Source organism: Balearica regulorum, chromosome 6 (assembly GCF_011004875.1).
Source record: "Balearica regulorum gibbericeps isolate bBalReg1 chromosome 6, bBalReg1.pri, whole genome shotgun sequence".
Taxonomy (NCBI): Eukaryota; Metazoa; Chordata; class Aves; order Gruiformes; family Gruidae; genus Balearica; species Balearica regulorum.
The window spans coordinates 30346602-30364260 of record NC_046189.1 but is presented as its reverse complement, the minus strand read 5'-3'; the positions used below and the strand labels follow the sequence as shown (position 1 = coordinate 30364260).

Sequence of the window (17659 nt, the reverse complement as noted above, 5' to 3'; positions counted from 1 at the left end):
GAAATAAGCCTGCAAATATTTAATCTCACACTAAATCATTCCCTGTTTAACTCCAGACTTCCTAGCTGAGCCCTTTGTCTGCAGAAGGGAAAAACATGGAATATTCCAAACATGAACTCCAGCAAGCCTAATGATGGGATCACCCTAATGTTGCAGTTAATTCTCACTTTCATGAGTCGGGACAACTCACCAGTGGAGAGAGAATTAGACTGAAGCACAAGCCAAAAATTTATCCAAGTGGGTGTGACAAAAAAGCCCTGAATATGTCCTCCTCCACCAGGGAGAGTTTAATAAGTAACATCGGGGGATTCTTAGATGTTCTGCTAATGGATCACTAAGAGCATGTGAGCAAAACAGCAGAAAACAAAGTTTTTAGATACACATCACAAAGACTGCATGAACTTTCATTGGTTTATCTTTCTGAGGTAGATAAATATCACCCAAGGTGTAGTCTTTTTCATGCCTCATTTGAATTAAGCAATGAGTATCATTGCTTAATGAGTATCACATGCTGAGAGTCCAATTTTTAACAGGAGTGACATAGAAGGGCTCTAATTTGGGGCTTTAAGTTAATTTTAAACTGGCAAATGGGCATTTACAATCCTAAATTCTGATGTGAGCATCCACAGGTAAGATCTAGATGGCTTGTTAAAACATGTATGTCTAGAAGCTGTATGGTGGCATCTTTAGGCAGCTAGCTGATCTGCATTTATCTGCTGCTGCAACCTGCACCATTTGCCATTCACATCTTTGAAGAACTTTATGGCTACTAACTAATCCTCATCACATCTCTACCCTATACACAAGATTCCTGCTGGTTTTGAGAGATTTTATTAATGTATCACCAAGCCAGAGCAGAAATATACAACTACAATAGCTCTAGTTACACCTTACAAGGGCTGTGTGAACTTTCCCTGACTTCTCTGTCTTCAGTGAGGGTAGCAGGCTGGAAACCCTACTTGCTCAAGGTCACAGAGTGACTGGTTGCCAGTGGGACAGCATTCCTGACCTTGCAGGCTGCTGATGGCTCCCCAGTCCTCGCTCCTTGCCAAGATATGCTGTGATGAATTGAACGTGGCTGACAGAGCCTCTCGCTTCTAATCACCAGAAGTGCAACTCACCCAGACTCATCAAGCAGGTGCTCTCAGTACTGCAAGACTCCGGTTAAAAAGCAAAAGCAGTGATGTTACTACTAGTCTTACCAGCCCTGGTGACACTAAGTACTTACAAAATCAGCATTCATTTTTGTGGCTTGCAAAGTCCACCTGGATCCCTAAGGAGAAAAAAGACAGCTGTGAAGCCTTCGAGATGTCTTATGGGACTAGAAAACATGGGGATAAAGAAGATGACAGTGCTGGAGGTCATATTTCCCATCTATTCCTTTCCTTCCATTCCCTTCACTGTAACACCTGCCAGTAGGCAGGGCACATTCTTCCTTCTCACCCTCCTGTGCCAGACACCTGGCAGGACTGTGAAGGGATGGCCAGCAGTGATGGTGGGTACTGCCTTAGCAAGCCCCTGGACACCTGGTAGGAACGTGGCACTCTGTGTCCCTGGGATGCTTTGATGTTACCATGGAAGGACAAGGGTGCAAACCCAGGCTGGCAGGCAGACCTGCAACGCTCTGTACTGTACCTGCTGATCAAACAGGGCCCAGAACATTGGCAGCGGTATGAAGAGGAAGAGAACGCGTGTCACCATTTTAACCTCCCCAATCAGCTGTTTCTATAGAGGGAACAGGCAAAAAGGTAAGATGGGGGTGAAAAACCAACAGGAGATTCAAGCCACAAAGCATGAGAGCTCCTAGTTCTTTCTGCATGGCAGTTATTCATTGCACTTATTCATGATATTGGACATATTTGCATTTCTGCATTTAAGTGCAGCACCTAAACTGTCCATTAAGGGTCAGGAGAGTACAGATGTGGGAAGGGACAAGACAAATGAGAGCCCGGTGCATGTGAGGAGTGGTGTGGCCAGGCTAGTCTTACTGTGTCCCCTGTCTGTCTGTCCATCTCCCCCTTTCCCCCTCCAAATCTGCCAGGTAGAGCATCACTTACCGAGTATTTTTCTGATGCCCAGTCCAGCCAGTGATCTCTCTTTGGAATCTGATGGGAACGATTTTTTAGCCGGTTTTTGATCGCAAACTAGGGAGGAAAACAGGTGAGTAACTCCCTCATGGCGTATCTGCCCTTGTTACATTCCCAACTCAAGGTTGCTCTCCCCATCTCCAAATGTAAGCAGTGCCAGAAAATTGCAGAGATTTTGCTGGACGCTTCCAAAAATCTCAGATTGGATGCTTTATCACCAATTCTCTGCAGGGAAGTTTCTGTGACATTGGTTGATTAAAGGTATGATGTGGGAATGAACTACCTCATGGACTTTTGGAGACAATTCTGACACTAGCCCCAAAGACTGTTTCATACTTGATTTAAAACTTGCTACATGATAAAGCTTTAAACATCATTTCTTCAGTTCTCTTCCAAAAAGCACCTGTCGAATTGACTGCTGTGCTGAGGAGGAAACGCCTCATTATTCAAGCAATGTCAAAACCAGAACTCTCGCTCCCTTCTTGTTCTGTAGATCTTTCTTTGCATACTCCTGGTGCAGCCCATGTCTCATTCACTCCTAGACCAGCTTTCAAGTTGGTTTCTCACTGGAGGAGAAATCAGTGACACTGAACTTGTAACTTGTTTATGCTGTGTGCTGCAGTCACTGAACACACTGAACATAGCCACCCTGGCAAAAAGAGTGGCAGACCTCACTTAGAAATCCTATCCTTAGGATCTGGCCTGCTTCGCCAAGGTAAACCTGTCACTAGGACTGACCTAGGTAAAAAGAAAACATCTGCTGTTAGCAACAACTTCCTGAAAAAGAAACATCATTATGCACCTAATAATAGAGTATTTTTTCCACATACTATATTCAGCTCACACACTATGAAAAATAATTAATAAGGCTATAATGCGACTTCAGCGGGTGTCTATTGCATTTACATGAACATGCTGCATGTGCATAATACGGATGTGTACTATTACTGTCTGCTGAACTGATAAACTTCACTAAAATTATTCAGCTGAAAAAAAAATGAGTCATATATCTGATACTCTGTGAGTTTCTGAATTTTCCTTTCAGTTCAGTCTCCACCAGCACCTGACACTAGTGGTTCTACTGACATCAGCTGAATAGTTCATGGAGCTATGGAAAAGACAAAATGTTGAAAGAATAAACTAGGACCTAAATGTTGTTTCTTATTCCTTACAGCTCATCAGCAAGATATCCAGGAGCAGCATACAGAAGAATTCCAAATGTCACCTCACCTTTCCCTTTGCACTTTTCTGACCTGCAACCTCAGAGTCATGCATAAAAAAGAGAGAATGGCACACACTTACGCCGATGCATTTGCACACTTCAAGTAAGATGTTCCCTTGTGGTGGCGTTTTTCTGTACAGTCCACTTCCAGCAATGAACACAACTGAAAAATATTATAATCCAAATGGGAATTCCCATGACTTAGGCTCAATCCTGCACCGGCTTCGGGGAAGGATCCCCCACCCCTGTATTCAACAGAAATCCTCTGCCCTTGGGGCTTACAGGATTGCACTTTTAACAAAATAAAAACATAGGACTCCTTTAATACCTTCAGATGGAATAAAATGCAACATCCTACAAGAGGCAGTGCGATCCCTAAGAAGTCACCGTCATCTTCTCATGATCTGTTCTGGCACAACAGGCACCTCCACATCTGATTCATGCTGGGAATTAAAGCTTTGAAAATTCCCCCCCCCCCCCCCATCTATGCTTTTTTTAGGCTAAAATTAAAATACAATCCACATTGAATTGCTGCACCTGATGTTGGAAATCAGCCCTGAGTCATCGCAACCATGCGAGCATTAATCCAGATCCAACATGGGCTCTGTGTACTCACATCTCACACACATTTCAATGGAAACTGCCATGAAGGTCACTGCATCACACACAGGTGTTAACAGAAATTACCTCCGTTTATGGTTTCTACAAAGGGATATACAGTTTAAGATACTGCCTTGTCTTGATTTTCTCCCTCAAAGCACAAAGAATATTGGACCAAGGCTTCAAAATCCTGTCACAGAGGGGGCTGATTACGTATCATTTGTCCTGCTCTTTGAGAGCCTCTGAGCACATTGCAATTCCAAAGACACTAGCAGGGAGAAGCACAATAAACACTGAGCACAAAATTCATATAACAAAGGAAACTCAATGTTTTAAACTAATCCAATTGTCTGGGTCAGTCCACAGCCAGTGGAGAAAAGCAGGCACCTCTGTCCTAGCACAGGAGGCCGGGGACACTGCAGGGAACTCATCATTTCTCTTTTCTCACTGTGAAGACCCTTCATATCCAGTTCTGACTTGCAGAACTGTCAAAGACACATCTAAAGTTGGTTTAGGTGAGTCGCACTGAAAAACACTTGTCCAAAATCACCCAGAGTGGGTAGTTGCACTACCTAATTAGCATCTCCCTGTGGACCTGTTGGCACCTCTCATTAGGTTGGCTGAAATACCTTCTGGTGATGCCATTGACTCCTTTGAGAGCAGAAGTTCCTTCATTAGGTTTGGTATTTGGAATTAAATAGTATCAGTCTTTCCCCACCTTTCAGAAACTGAGGCAGCCCAGAAAATAAGATTTCTATAAGATTTCCATTCTGCCTCTAAATCTATCCTTGCTTTCCATCATCACGGGGAGAGGGTCAGTCAGGGCTGAAAGGGTATTTTCTCCAGTTCTGCACGCTGCTCACATAGTCAAATATATCACTTCCAAGAGCATTTTAGTGTGCTAGAAAAGAACACAGAGCTGCTTTGCCAGGCAGGCTGTGGAATCTGGCAGTAGGACACTAGCTAAAAACACATTTTGATTGATGCCTTCACCAAAACTGCAATATTTACACGTCCATTTTCCCCTGGGCAACTACTACCCTGCTAGAAACATTTATCACACAATGATGCACAGAGGAGCCTGTGCTGCCTTAAACTGATAGAAACAGGCCACAGGGGAAAAGAGAAGCTTCTCAGGCCTGCGACCACGCACTTTTTTGAAAATAATTGCTATAATGTTAGCTGTGGCCTGATGACATTTCTCCAATGTCCTGATTCTTCTCCCTGATGGAAGTCTGAGGGGACAGAGCAACGTTCACATTCTCTGGGAGATGAACTTTTCGAATCACAGACGCTGTGGTGAAATCACACAATTGCTTGGTCTCTCGATTAAGCTAACAAGCTGAATGAGAAGTCACCCCATGCTGTGTGAAAACGTCTCAAATGCAGCGTAATAAGGGGACTGCTCCCCTCAGCAGCTTGCAACTGTGCAACTAAAGCTAATGGGGTGTCCTCTGTATTGGCTACCAAGTAGTAACATTAAGAATGTGGAAATTGGTGAGTATTTTATAAGGGTTGAAGAAGAAATCTTGACAAGTACATTAATAGGGCTAAGATGCAAACTTTAGGAAGTAGGGTGATTGCGGCTGCCTCCTGACACTTGGACAATAAGGGCTTTTTATTGCAACATAATAATAAGCTGTCACTGTAATTGTGGGAATTACTTCAGCCAAGCAAAGTGAGACAGCTCAGAATAAAATAACATCTCATTCAGCTCCTTCCACAATTTCTGTGTGGTGCACAGATTCTGTAGCAAAAGTCTGAGCCATTAAGGATGGCCCCAAGCTGCAAAGAGCCTATGGAAAGGTTAGAAGTGGCATGTTAATCTTCCCTTCTATAAGCTGGGGAACTCTGAGGACTGCTTAGATTGCAGTTCAAAAGCCAAGCCTACTCTTGGGAAAGCTGCAAGCCATCAGAAGAATCATTTTGGTGCCTCCCTTTGCTTTACAGAGCAAGGCAATTGTATTGCGAAACATCCAACAGACCACTCTCTCATCAGTATCATGATAAAGGATTGCAGTAAAGCCATGGTCTGCCCACGACTAAATGAACTAGTGATTTTTCATGCTGTTCTGAACTGTGGAACTGTTGGATAACCTTGAACCCTTGAGTTTCCTATCACAGTATCCATCCAGAGCTACTGAATTTGTGCATTTTCTCATCTATCCATGGACTCAGAACTGGTAACTCTTATTACAAGCATTATTGTTTCCACTCACCAAGTGCCAACACCATCAATGCTGCTGGGACACCAAAAGCCAGTGCATAACAATCCTCTCCAAAACATTTCACATCCCCTGAAAAAGAAGTAAAAAATAAAAGCACCTCATTACAGTCAGACTTATGTTACAGGGCCTTTGATTTGCTTCCCCTAAATCAGTCACTTCCTCTGGCTTTAAATCTTCTTTGCTGGTGCTTGACACTGTGAATTGAATCTCCTTGAAACAGTTGTCCTCCCTTGATGAAGACAATTTGGAAGCAGGGTGAGTGTCTGCCAGCAAAAGCAGCTGATAATGGGATATTGATGAGAATGGTAAAAGGGAGGGGGCACACAAATAGGTAGAAAGAAGTAGTAGGAATTGTAATTGGGGAAAAAACCTGCAACATTTAAAATAATAACCTGAAGTTGTTCTGTATTTGCCTAAATCTAAATAACCAGTACTGTGTTTCCACATTATTTGTGCCAGCTGCATGAGTTATTGAGCTAAAAACCTGAATAAGATTTCATAGCAATCTACAGTGTACAAAGTAGAAGCCAATACCCCTACTAAAGAAATGGAAACAGAGGATTATTCTCAACTCCAGTTCCCTTTCTCACCACCTTCCCAATCTCACTACAGGCAGCCTGCTCCAAATGTCAGGTCTTGCAATAATCCATCAGGAAGCCAGGTTTGTTATAGCATGGCTCTGATTGATCTGAGCTATGGTTCGCTGAAACCCTGTGCCTCTTGGACCAGGTCAGTTCTCACACCACGTGAACTTAGAAGTCTAGCTGCAAACAGCAAGCCAGCAGTGGGGTCCATGTTTGTATGCCAGTGGCCACAAATAACTGCATTCTTCATGGAGTAATAAGAAAATGGCTAAAATAAGCCAACATAGTTAACAGAAAACCAACCCATAAAGCCTTCAGTTGTTCCTGTTTGTTGTCCCTGGGCAGTCAGTCAGCTGCATAGCTGTGTGCGTGCATAGCATTTATTTACATATTTTCAGTAAGTTAGCTAAATCCAACAAAGCTGGCAGCGAGATATTATGGGCACACTGAACTTCTGACATGCAACATGAGTTGGACTTCTCCACCTAAAAGTATATATTCCACATTTCTGCCAAATGTCTATGAACTGCATTTCTTGCTCTTCCAAGAAAAGCTTTCACGCTTAGCAGAAATGTTACTCTTTCCCCATCCTCTCCACCTCATTTCCATGTTGCAACTAGTTTATTGCTAGGCTATATTGGCACAGGTTTTGATGTTTGAAGGGAACTGGATTTTCATCTGCTCATGGACTACATTGAGCAAAAGCCCCTTCCCAACAGAATGCTGACCTGGGGACACCAGTGAGAGAAAGAGCAAGAGATACAGCATTTGTCTTTGCCCATACGCAGGGTGTAAATACGAGGCGAGCACAATTGCCCACAGCCTTGTGAAATGAACGGCCTGTTAAAATAACCACTCTGAACAAAGCAAGCTTCCCGGAGGCCATGGGACAGAATGAAAAAAATTGCTACTGAGCGTGAAGGCTACCTTGTCCCTGTCCCATCCTCATCGCCTGTAGCCTGCTGCTCTGCCTCTGTGTCTGTATTTAGAGCGTGCCAATCCCCTTGGCTTCCAGGAGCTGCGATACAATGAAGTAAGTGCAGCAAGACTCAGGGACTAAAAGGGTTGTGCAAGCTGGCTAGAATGTAAAGTAGGTCTTAAGTGGGGCATAGGCCTGTGCTTTGTCTCCAAGGCTAGTTGCTCAGGGCTGCAATCTTGCAAGCAGACCCACACAGACATGCCTGGGTGCCAGGACAGAGCCCTCCAGAAGTCGGCAGCAGCCTGTGGGAGAGAGAAGGTAGGACTTCAAAACCAGCCCTGCTAAGTTTTTTGGCCCTGATACCTGCAGAGGACAGCAGAGATCAGTTCCCATCCACAGGCTACCTGCAGGCAAGACAGGAGAATAATCCTTCACTGGCAATGGGGAGGATTAGATGACCATATAGGTCCTTCCACCTTTCATATTTTAATTCTACAGTTCAGGCTGGCTTTGAAATACAACCAGGAATATAGTTTCTGTGACTTGTCTGCTAGTACTATAAATCTGTTACACTGCTACGGCAGGATTAACAAGGCATAAATGCAATACACTGGCCACTTCACAGATAATACAGTTTCTGCCATTCAGTTGTCATAAGAGCCTAACTATGCACAGCAGAGTAGTCAGAGGGCAGCTAATTTATTGTCTTATTCTAAATCAACACTGACCTCTTAATACAGGAGTTACAAACGTGGAGATCAAACTTCCAGCATTAATGGATAAATAGAAGATGGAAAAAAACTTGCTTCTCTCCGAGGTCTAAAACAAGAGAAGACAATATCAATGTCACAGCTAACACACAGCATTGGGCTTGCAAATTGAACACTATCAATTCTCTTGTTAGGAAGGCTGGGTAAATATTGACACATGGTGCATAAAATGTTAAACAAACAAGCTTGTGTTCAGGTGACGGTAAATGCTCACACAAATCAGCTCACGTTACTTGAGAAGCGCTTTGGGGCTCTTTGGCATTTCAGAGTAAAAGCCACTGCTTTGAGAGTGTTGTGAGATTGGGAGGAAGGGAGAGCATTTACTTATTCAGAACAAGTAGCATGATTCAGATCCTCTGTCACCTAATTCAATCCAATTTGGCACGGTTTGACAAGCTCATCATTTCTTCCCATGTCTAAGCGCTTTTTTTTTTCCTCCTCTCCTGTGTAGAAATAGAAAAAGTAAACCTGTGTATTTTGAGGAGCATAGATGACAGAGTGCCAGCAAATGAGACGTATCCATCAGACAGGAGATTACCAAGCTGAGGCCAGTCATCCTCAAACTAATAGGGTAAATTAAATCTACAGGAGCAAATTCAAGAGCCTAATGGAGGGATGAACTCTAAGACAAAGAATTTAACTGATGTTGTAACATATTATAGTTCATACAGTCAAAGCATTCCTGTGGATCATCTTTCTTCCTGTATAATTCATAATTTGGAAGGAATCAAGAACTTGATGCAGAGTTTGGTCCTTTTTGCAGGAGTAATGTGTGAGGGCATTCAACAGAGAGCAGTCTCTCCTTGCTTGTGGGGGAGACCTACATGCACAGTCGCATGCACATACACAGTGCTAAACCTCCTCCCTGTGCCTAGGTGGGCCAGCAGAGGGGAGAAGGAAGAGCAGGGTACCTGACCTGTCCCACGCTCACCTGTATCACCAGCTATGGGACACCTGAGTCAGTGAAACCAGCATTTAAGGACAGCCCAAGCCCAGGCAGCCAGTATACTCTGTAAGTGGCTAGGCTTTGCTCCCAGCTGTCACCAGGTCCAATAAAGGTAGCGGACAAATTGCTCGGGACATGGCTTGGTGCCTGGCAGAGAGCTCCTTAGGGCATCTTGAGCCATATCTCTATGACCTGAATGCAAAGCTTTAACTTAGCTGAGTGTGAGGAAGCTCCTCAGGGGCCTGGTTCTGTCCCCTCTCCTTCTAATATGTCCTGCTTCCTTCTGCTCCCTGAGACAATAATATTCACGAGGGCAGAAAACAGAAGAAAATGTGAAGAATTGCAGGCAGCTAGAAGAGGACAGCTCTTAAGGAAAGAAGCCTGGGATCCAAAAATGTGGACAAAACTTCCCGTGACTGATGGTGCAGCCAACAGGAAATTTTGCTACTTCATATGGCAAGAAGCCTTTTATCACAGGGAATTACTGCAGGGAAGGTGGGCTGGTGGGAGGGCTTTTCTTTATGTCCAGCTGTGAAGTGGGTACTGGGAAGGTGAAGGTGAGAGCCCGTTGCCTCCCACTGCCACCCACCAAGTAGTCTGGGGGTCCCCTCACTTGGATTAAGGGCTTTTTGCCTTTCCTCAACACAGTTCTGAAGACTCCATCAACTTCAGCTTTTGGCTCTTCCACAATTTTATTTCCTAGCGTGTCCCAGGCAATCTAATCCATACATTACTTGTAAATGATTTATCCCAGATTAAAGGATTCATAAGCCTTAGAATTATCATCTCCATGGCATGTTCCCATGGTTAATAGCAAACAGCACTGGGTCTTACTCTCTCTTATACTCCATGCCTGTCCTTACCACTGTTTTTGGTTACCTGGACCTTTCTACTGCTCCCAGAGTAGCCCTGCCACAGCTTGACATGGATGGTACAGTAGAGTCCTCACAGTCCTGCCCTCTTCTAGTCAAAGAAGTTGGAGCGAGTCCAGAGGAGGGCCACGAAGCTGATCGGAGGGATGGAGCACCTCTCTTATGAGGACAGGCTGAGAGAGTTGGGGTTGTTCAGTTTGGAGAAAAGGCAGCTCTGCGGAGATCTAACTGCAGCTTACCAGTACCTAAAGGGGGCCTACAGGAAAGATGGTGAGGGACTGTTTATCAGGGAGTGTAGTGACAGGACAAGGGGTAATGGGTTCAAGCTGAAGGAGGGTCGATTTAGATTAGATGTTAGGAAGACATTCTTTACTGTTAGAGTGGTGAGGCACTGGAACAGGTTGCCCAGAGACGTTGTGGATGCCCCATCCCTGGAAGTGTTTAAGACCAGGTTGGATGAGGCTTTGGGCAATGTGGTCTAGTGGAGGGTGCCCCTGCCCGCAGCAGGGGGGTTGGAACTAGATGATCTTTGAGGTCTCTTCCAACCCAAACCATTCTATGATTCTATTATTCTGTGAAATTCTCATGCCATTTCTCTAACCCTTCATATCTGAACAACTCAGAATTTCTGAGAGCTGGGAAAAACTCAAGCATGCAGCTCTCACCATGATAAAGTCTAGAGCAACAATTACCAAAAAGAATGTGCTGGTAAGAGAAGAGGGTAGTGATGCATAAGGAATTTGGGGCATCTTATTTCACACATTTTCAGATTTCAGAGATGGAAAAAAAATGGTCAGAGAAAAGCAGAAAAGAGTACAAAAATAATAACCCAGCAGCCTGAGAATTACACTGATTGGAAAAAGGAATTCCCTCCCTATTTTCTCAATCTTTGGAGCAGATGTACATGAACAACATGATTTGGATTAGCTAATTTGAGAAAAGGTACCGTACATGATAATCCTGATCTCCTTGGCAACCAGAAAATAAAGAAACAAAGAGAAAGCTATTTAGTACCTTAAACACCATATCACACTGTTTAAAAGCAGCTTTGGTCCTTAATTAATATGCACAGCAGCCTTCACATTCATATAATATATCATAAATATAATTTTGTTCAGGCATTTTTAGCTTGGACTACTAATCCCATAGACAAAGATGCCTGGAAATCTCCCGCAGATAAATCTGCTTTCCCTGACCTCCTGCTGAATCAGTCTCCATCACTGTTTGCAGTAGTACTGTTCTCAAAGCGGCAGATCCAAGACTATTACACTCATAAAGTACTTAAAAGAAAACCAGACCAATGGTGTGCATTCACCTCAAAACATAAATTTGTCTCTACGTGGGAATAGCAGGGGCAATTTATTTATTCATTTTATATACAGAACTACCACATCTCTAGTTTCCAGATGAAACAACTAAGCCTGTGCACTTAAGGGCTCAGCTGAAGTTTATTGGTGTCCTGAAAACTAAGGGGGAATCAAATGCTTCATTTCATTGGGAATTTTCAGAACTTATTTCATCCTACCTGCAGTGGAAGATGAAAAACATGATAAGTCCTCTCAAACACCACTCTGGAGGGGAGAAATATTCTGGTTGGCCCCAAACCTTTCATTCCTTATAAAATCAAAACTTCTTATTCCAATTTTGAAGACTTAAATTTCCTATCACATAGCATAGAACTGTTTTTTCTCCTGAAAAGCCAAGTCATTTCAAAATGGTAAAATACAAAACTTTCTATTCTGAAAAGAATGAATAGAGCAGAACACATTGTCCTTATCAGAAGGCTTTTCACAGTTTTCTTTCTCTAAATTAGTTTTTCTTGAAGGCAACACACAGGTGAATGTTTGAGCCTTAGTATTTGATAAAGTTGTTGGAGAGGTATAGTCTGAATGCTGGAGAATGGGCACAGGCCCACACAACCACAGGCAATACAGTGTTTTCTCTGAAACTCAGCTGCGGTTGTAAGTTTGGGATAATAATATGTATGTGCCTGACTGGGGTGCTGAGATTCATTAGCTGAAGTCTATAAAACATTCTGAAGATAAGTGGTACATATTATCATACTGTAATTAGGTGGTAATTGAAAGATGCTGGATAAACATTATTAATCATTAATATTCATAGAAGTAGCACTTCTGAAAACGCTGCTGTAACACCTGTTACAATCCTTTTGGGACAGCTATCGGTGCTGCAAACTGGGATGCCCACATGCTGATATGCACGCGGCATATTCCCAGAACACGTGTGCTATACTGCCAGCCTGCTTTTGGTCAGAGTTGTGCCAACTGGGGAGGCTGGTGACCACCAGATGATAGCTGCTCCCTCTTCTGCAGCATCCCCTAAAGCACCAAGTCCAACTGACAGCACAGGATGGACATGCCTGCACAAGGATCTGCTTTGAACAAGTGACCCATATACATCCTGGGTTTTGTCACTCCTTAGTAACCATAAGCTTCATCACTTCAGCATCACACAGTTCACGTGCAAAGAGCTCAAGTCTTCCCAAAATTTTTAAATAAACATTCCAGTCTATATTATTCATTCATTAAATGTTGACTACATGCTGGGGCATTGCAAAAAACAAACAGCAAACTGCCCTATAGGGGTCCCCCATCCCTTGTCCAACTCTATCAGTGCCTTTCCTGACTGACCATTAGTCTACTGTCCTTCTTCAATGTTTCCACTGATGGGAATTTCCATCTCCCAAAGGTTCTAGTCTTTCCCATTACTTCCCTATATCTATTTCTGGAAAATTTTTCCTACTGTCCTAAATAATTCTTCCTGAATTTAAGCCTACTCATCACAGACCTAAACACTTATTTTCTTTCTTGTAGCAGTGGCCTTCTACATATTTGAGGACCTATGCCATGCACAGAAGATGCTGATTTGAATACTGGCATTGAGGAAACTCAAAACTTTATTTGTGTGTTAGGTCAACATAAATCTAAGTGTTTAATTTAATTTCAATTTGAAAATTATTATTTTGGCTGAGGATTAGTACTTCCTGACCTGCACTACCTTATCACTGGTTGAACCACTGTGCTGCAAAATGGGAATTTGAGATTAGTGCAGGTGAGGGGCTAAGCACTCACGATGGAGAACGAGCACATGAAGCAACTGGACTACAATTCACAGGATGCAGAGCACAAACAGAGCTAAAAAGAAAGACTTTCCCAATTCTTCTCAACTTTCCATTCTGGAATATCTAGAAAATATTCTGGGCAGATTTGGTACCAGCACTACCTTCAAAAGACTGGAATTTCTTACAGTTCTTGCTGAACAACATCTGAGACACAGACAATGACTGTTTTGAGGGAAAATTCCCAGGGAAGCATAGGCTGGTAATACAATTTTCTCTTTCATTTGCTGTATTCCATTGCAGTGCATTATAATCACCCCTGTTAAGCTGGTTCAGAAATGGCTACAGTTCCATGATACAGGATCTTCTGACTACTCCAACGTCCAATCAACTTTTAGATGATTTGATGCAATTATGACTTATCCTTCCTGGTATTGGTCCTGTTCTGCTGTCATTTTCCTTTCCTGGAGCATCCAGGTTCTCTCAAGTCTTATGCAGATCATCCTACCTCAAATCTTACTACATCTTTTCCTAGCAAACTGGCCCTTATTCTAGAAAAACAGGATTTGTTATAAATATCCTCAATAAAGTAAGCATACACTGCAGATTTTAGGAAAGAAAAGAAATCTTACATGTTCCTCTTCAAACTGGTCCCCACCAAATGCAGAGACACAGGGCTTGATACCTCCCGTTCCAAGGGCGATCAAAAACAGACCAACCATAGACAGGATCCTTCATGCAAGAACAAAAATATCACCATTGCAAAACCTTTCCAGTGCTTATGAGAGCATTTTAATGTCACCCAACCATGATTCCTCTGGTATCATTGTCTTTTGCACATGGGTAGTGATGATGAGCCAGGTAAGTGTGAAAAACAAATTGATTATCCTCATTTCTACATTCAGTACCAGTCAATTAACCAAACTGGTTTTGTCAGTTTTTTGCTGTTCTGAGGCCCAACAGACATACTAGAGATCAAAGATCCATGGGATTATTTTTCACTCATATGAGAACAAAAGATTGCAGAGATCAATTGAGAAAAGCAGGGGGGAATGGTCTTTTCCTTTAGTCTTCCAGCCTGGGTAAGCAAAGACAAACTGTTTGAATTAGGCTCATTCTTCAGTGTTTCTACCTCCTAGTGCTCCTCAAAATGCCATTGTTGGCCTGACAGATTACTTCTGTATGAAACAGGAGTGTCAGGACTGGCGAGGTCTGGGACAGAAGGAAACCGTTCTGTAAAAGAGATGTGCTTCTACCTGCATGTGCGTATTTTTAAAGCTGTGACCACCTAGGTAAAAATAGCTTGGTGGTTTCAGAGATGCCAGCTGCAGAACTACTCTGACAAGCCTATCAGTTCAAAATCCAGAGGGCAAGACGGGTTGTACCCTGTGGAAGAGGCAGACCCTTCCTCTGTCACATCAGAAAATGTACCTTTGTTTTTGTGTTTCCATGCACACAGAGGACCTTGCTGGGCTGGGCAGCTATGCTGATGAGGAAATGAGGGAGGAATAAGCCTGGTGCAGGCAGTTGGATGGAGACCAAACTCCAGTATAGCAGAGAGGGGTGGTCAGAGGTCCCCATCTCAGTTGAGTTTCCATGGTTGTTTCCAACTCCTTGTGGTGTGTATTCACACTCTAGATCCACCCTTGTGTTCTTACTCAGATATCCCAAACCCTTCCCTGATAAAAGCAACCCATGCACAGCTCCCAAACTGCTGGCCTGATGGAGGTGAAACAAATGACAGTCCTGGGTAAACCAGCTACCATCGCAACCTACTACAGCACTGCGGTTTCAACAGCTACTTACACATGAACCGCCTGGTTGCCTAGGGATGGAATTGCACCGACTGACTTTATCAGGTGGCCAATCACATACACAATGGAGAGGTAGATGATAGTCCTGTGAGGAAAGCAAACAGCAGTGACTGAAGGTGCTGGGTGATGTATGATCCAAAACCATAGTGCACCTGTGCTTCCTGATAGGGCAGGTCTGCTTGGCAGACACACAAGGAACCAGTTTATTTGTACCACTGATATAGCAGGCAGCTATAACTCTTTTGTGTCGACACTGAGTGCCCTGGAAGAAAGAGACAGGCAAACGGGTTCAGGATTAAGGAGGGATAGCCCCTGCTTTCTTTGCAGTGATTGCTGAGCAGGATAAACTAAAAATGTTCCAGTCTTGTCATGCACAGAAGGCTGCAAATAGAAGGGTACTGTTCAGGTCTGACTCTGTTTCCATATTATTATTAACTGGCGTTTTGTAACATGTGCTTAAGTGAATCCCTTGACTGGAAGGCATCTGTAGGGACTGCTGCCCACATTCAACCCACCTGACTAACACATCCAAATTAGATGTGGTTTCCCCATTAGAAATCTGTTTTAGATCCCAAGTACCTCTGAAGGGCTGAGCTCATCTATCTATCTGCCTCCCATGTCTTGGTGAGGGAGAAGAAGAAATCTGACCAGGAGGATCAGGCTCTTGTGTGATTTCTATTCCTTCATCGCCTTCAGGATTAAGAGATGTCTATGTATTTATGTGCAGACTAGACACACACAGAGGGAATGGAAGGACTTGTTAGTACAGAGGCACTAGAAGCCCTATGAGATTTGAGTATGGAAGCGATCCTTGACGCATCCAAACGCTGGCTGCAACAGCTAATTTAGAGCCACATCAGATCATTCTTAAATCCCCTCTAATCTGTTATCCTGTTCTCGGTATCGGCCAAGGTCCAGTTACTACAGCAAAAGCCACCCTACATTAAGTCATAGGGATTACTCCAGGGAAAGTTTCCTGCCTAATGCACCAAAGTCTGCATAAGGATTCACCTTCTCACAACATCATGCTGCAAGATAGATATCCTCAAATACCAATGAACATTGCTAGGTGATCTTAAGCAATTAAGTTAATAAACTGCCACTGTTATTTTTTTCCATTCAAAGGGACAAGAGAATGACTAAAATTGAGCACAAAGAAAATTGAACATTGATATCTCCTTAAGAACTTTCTGCTGGAAAGGCATATGGCAACTGTTTTTTTTCCTGTTGAGACTCTTCTGCCAGATGTGCTTAGTCCTAGAGAGAAGGGTTCAGCTGCACTTCATCACTCTGACTGCCAAGACTCCTCAGACAACGAAGAAACAGTGCCAAGCAAAGAAAGTTCTATATCCACGTGCTCATCACCACTCTGGAGCAGATGATGGCCCCACAACTTTTCAGCGGAGGGGAAGACTGTCTAACTTACTCAGGGAGATTCTACCTGGTTATGTGCTGAGGGAGATGATTTGAGTGAACCCAGGTATCTCTGGCATAAAAACAGGTGTGCTCACACATTCCCTGTGCTGTGAAAGTATAAGTATAGTATAGTTAGGGACATTTCATCTGAAACTGCAAGATGTAGAGGATGAGACGGTTTCCTCACCATCTTTGAATCCCTCTCAGAAGCAGATCTTGGCAAGCTGAGGGTTAAAGACTCTACATCTCGGCTTCCTCAAGGTGGGTAGGGAAGGACAGTGGAGAAGCGTCCTTGTGAGATTTAATTTGTTCCAACTTTTTTGCCTATTGGCCCTTGGGTGAAAGAGGAGCACAGAACAGCATGAGCAAACAGATCAGCTGTTCAGCCATTAACAGAAAGGACCTGTGTGTTGCAAGTGTGTTGTTGCTGCACTCTGAGCTAGCTCAAAACTGGGAGCACACACAGCACTGTCCTTGCACAGGCTGCATGGTATAGATGTACGCTGTCTGAATTAGAGAGATGTCTTCACTTACTTGTATTTCCCCAGCCATGAGTCTGCCATGATGGCTCCAATGACAGGTGTGAAATAACAGAGCGCAGAAAAGGCATGATACACAGCGGTGGAGAGATTCTCATCCCAGTGGAAGAAGCTTAAGAAATATAGCGTCAGGACAGCTAAAAGGAAACAAGCAAATCACATCAGATAATTAATGTGTATCTCTGCAGGTAAGCAGGAAACTACATCACGGTGGGAAGAAAACCACTGATTTGTCTAGCAGCTGTGAGCACTGTTGTGGAAAGATCTGTGCTTTCAGACCTGTTCCTCATAATCCCTGACACAGGAAAAGCTGAAATGAGATATATGAGTATCAGGCGTTCTTTGCTCATAAACATTTATATTTAGCTGGAAAATGTATTTTCTAGCTTATCTTACTGTAACCTGTAGTTATGTTTATGCACATTTTCTATTTGCAATTTAGGTGCCTGTATGATTCAATTCCCAAACACGCTGATTGCAGACAACTATGAAAGATGTCACATACTGGAAAACCAGATTTGGGAGAGAGAATCAAATTTAGACTGGAAGGTACATTTGGAGCTCTCTAGTCTCAACTTCTGCC

At 43.3% G+C, this 17659-nt stretch overlaps 1 protein-coding gene across 4 annotated transcripts in view; it reads right to left on the bottom strand.

The window, feature by feature from the left end:
- The window catches only part of SLC15A2 (solute carrier family 15 member 2), a 46798-nt gene that overhangs the window by 20721 nt on the left and 8418 nt on the right, over nt 1–17659 (bottom strand). For all 4 annotated transcript variants that reach the window (XR_012836165.1, XM_075757054.1, XM_010305832.2 and 1 more), the window contains 9 exons: nt 17072–17213; nt 15114–15206; nt 13940–14039; nt 8369–8459; nt 6129–6206; nt 3390–3472; nt 2058–2144; nt 1636–1725; nt 1229–1273 (listed from right to left, as the gene is read on the bottom strand). Coding sequence is in view for 3 of the 4 variants with exons in the window: in XM_075757054.1 (XP_075613169.1) it covers nt 1229–1273; nt 1636–1725; nt 2058–2144; nt 3390–3472; nt 6129–6206; nt 8369–8459; nt 13940–14039; nt 15114–15206; nt 17072–17213 (809 nt within the window). In the remaining variant the exon portion in view is untranslated. The remainder of the gene's footprint in view (nt 1–1228; nt 1274–1635; nt 1726–2057; nt 2145–3389; nt 3473–6128; nt 6207–8368; nt 8460–13939; nt 14040–15113; nt 15207–17071; nt 17214–17659) is intronic.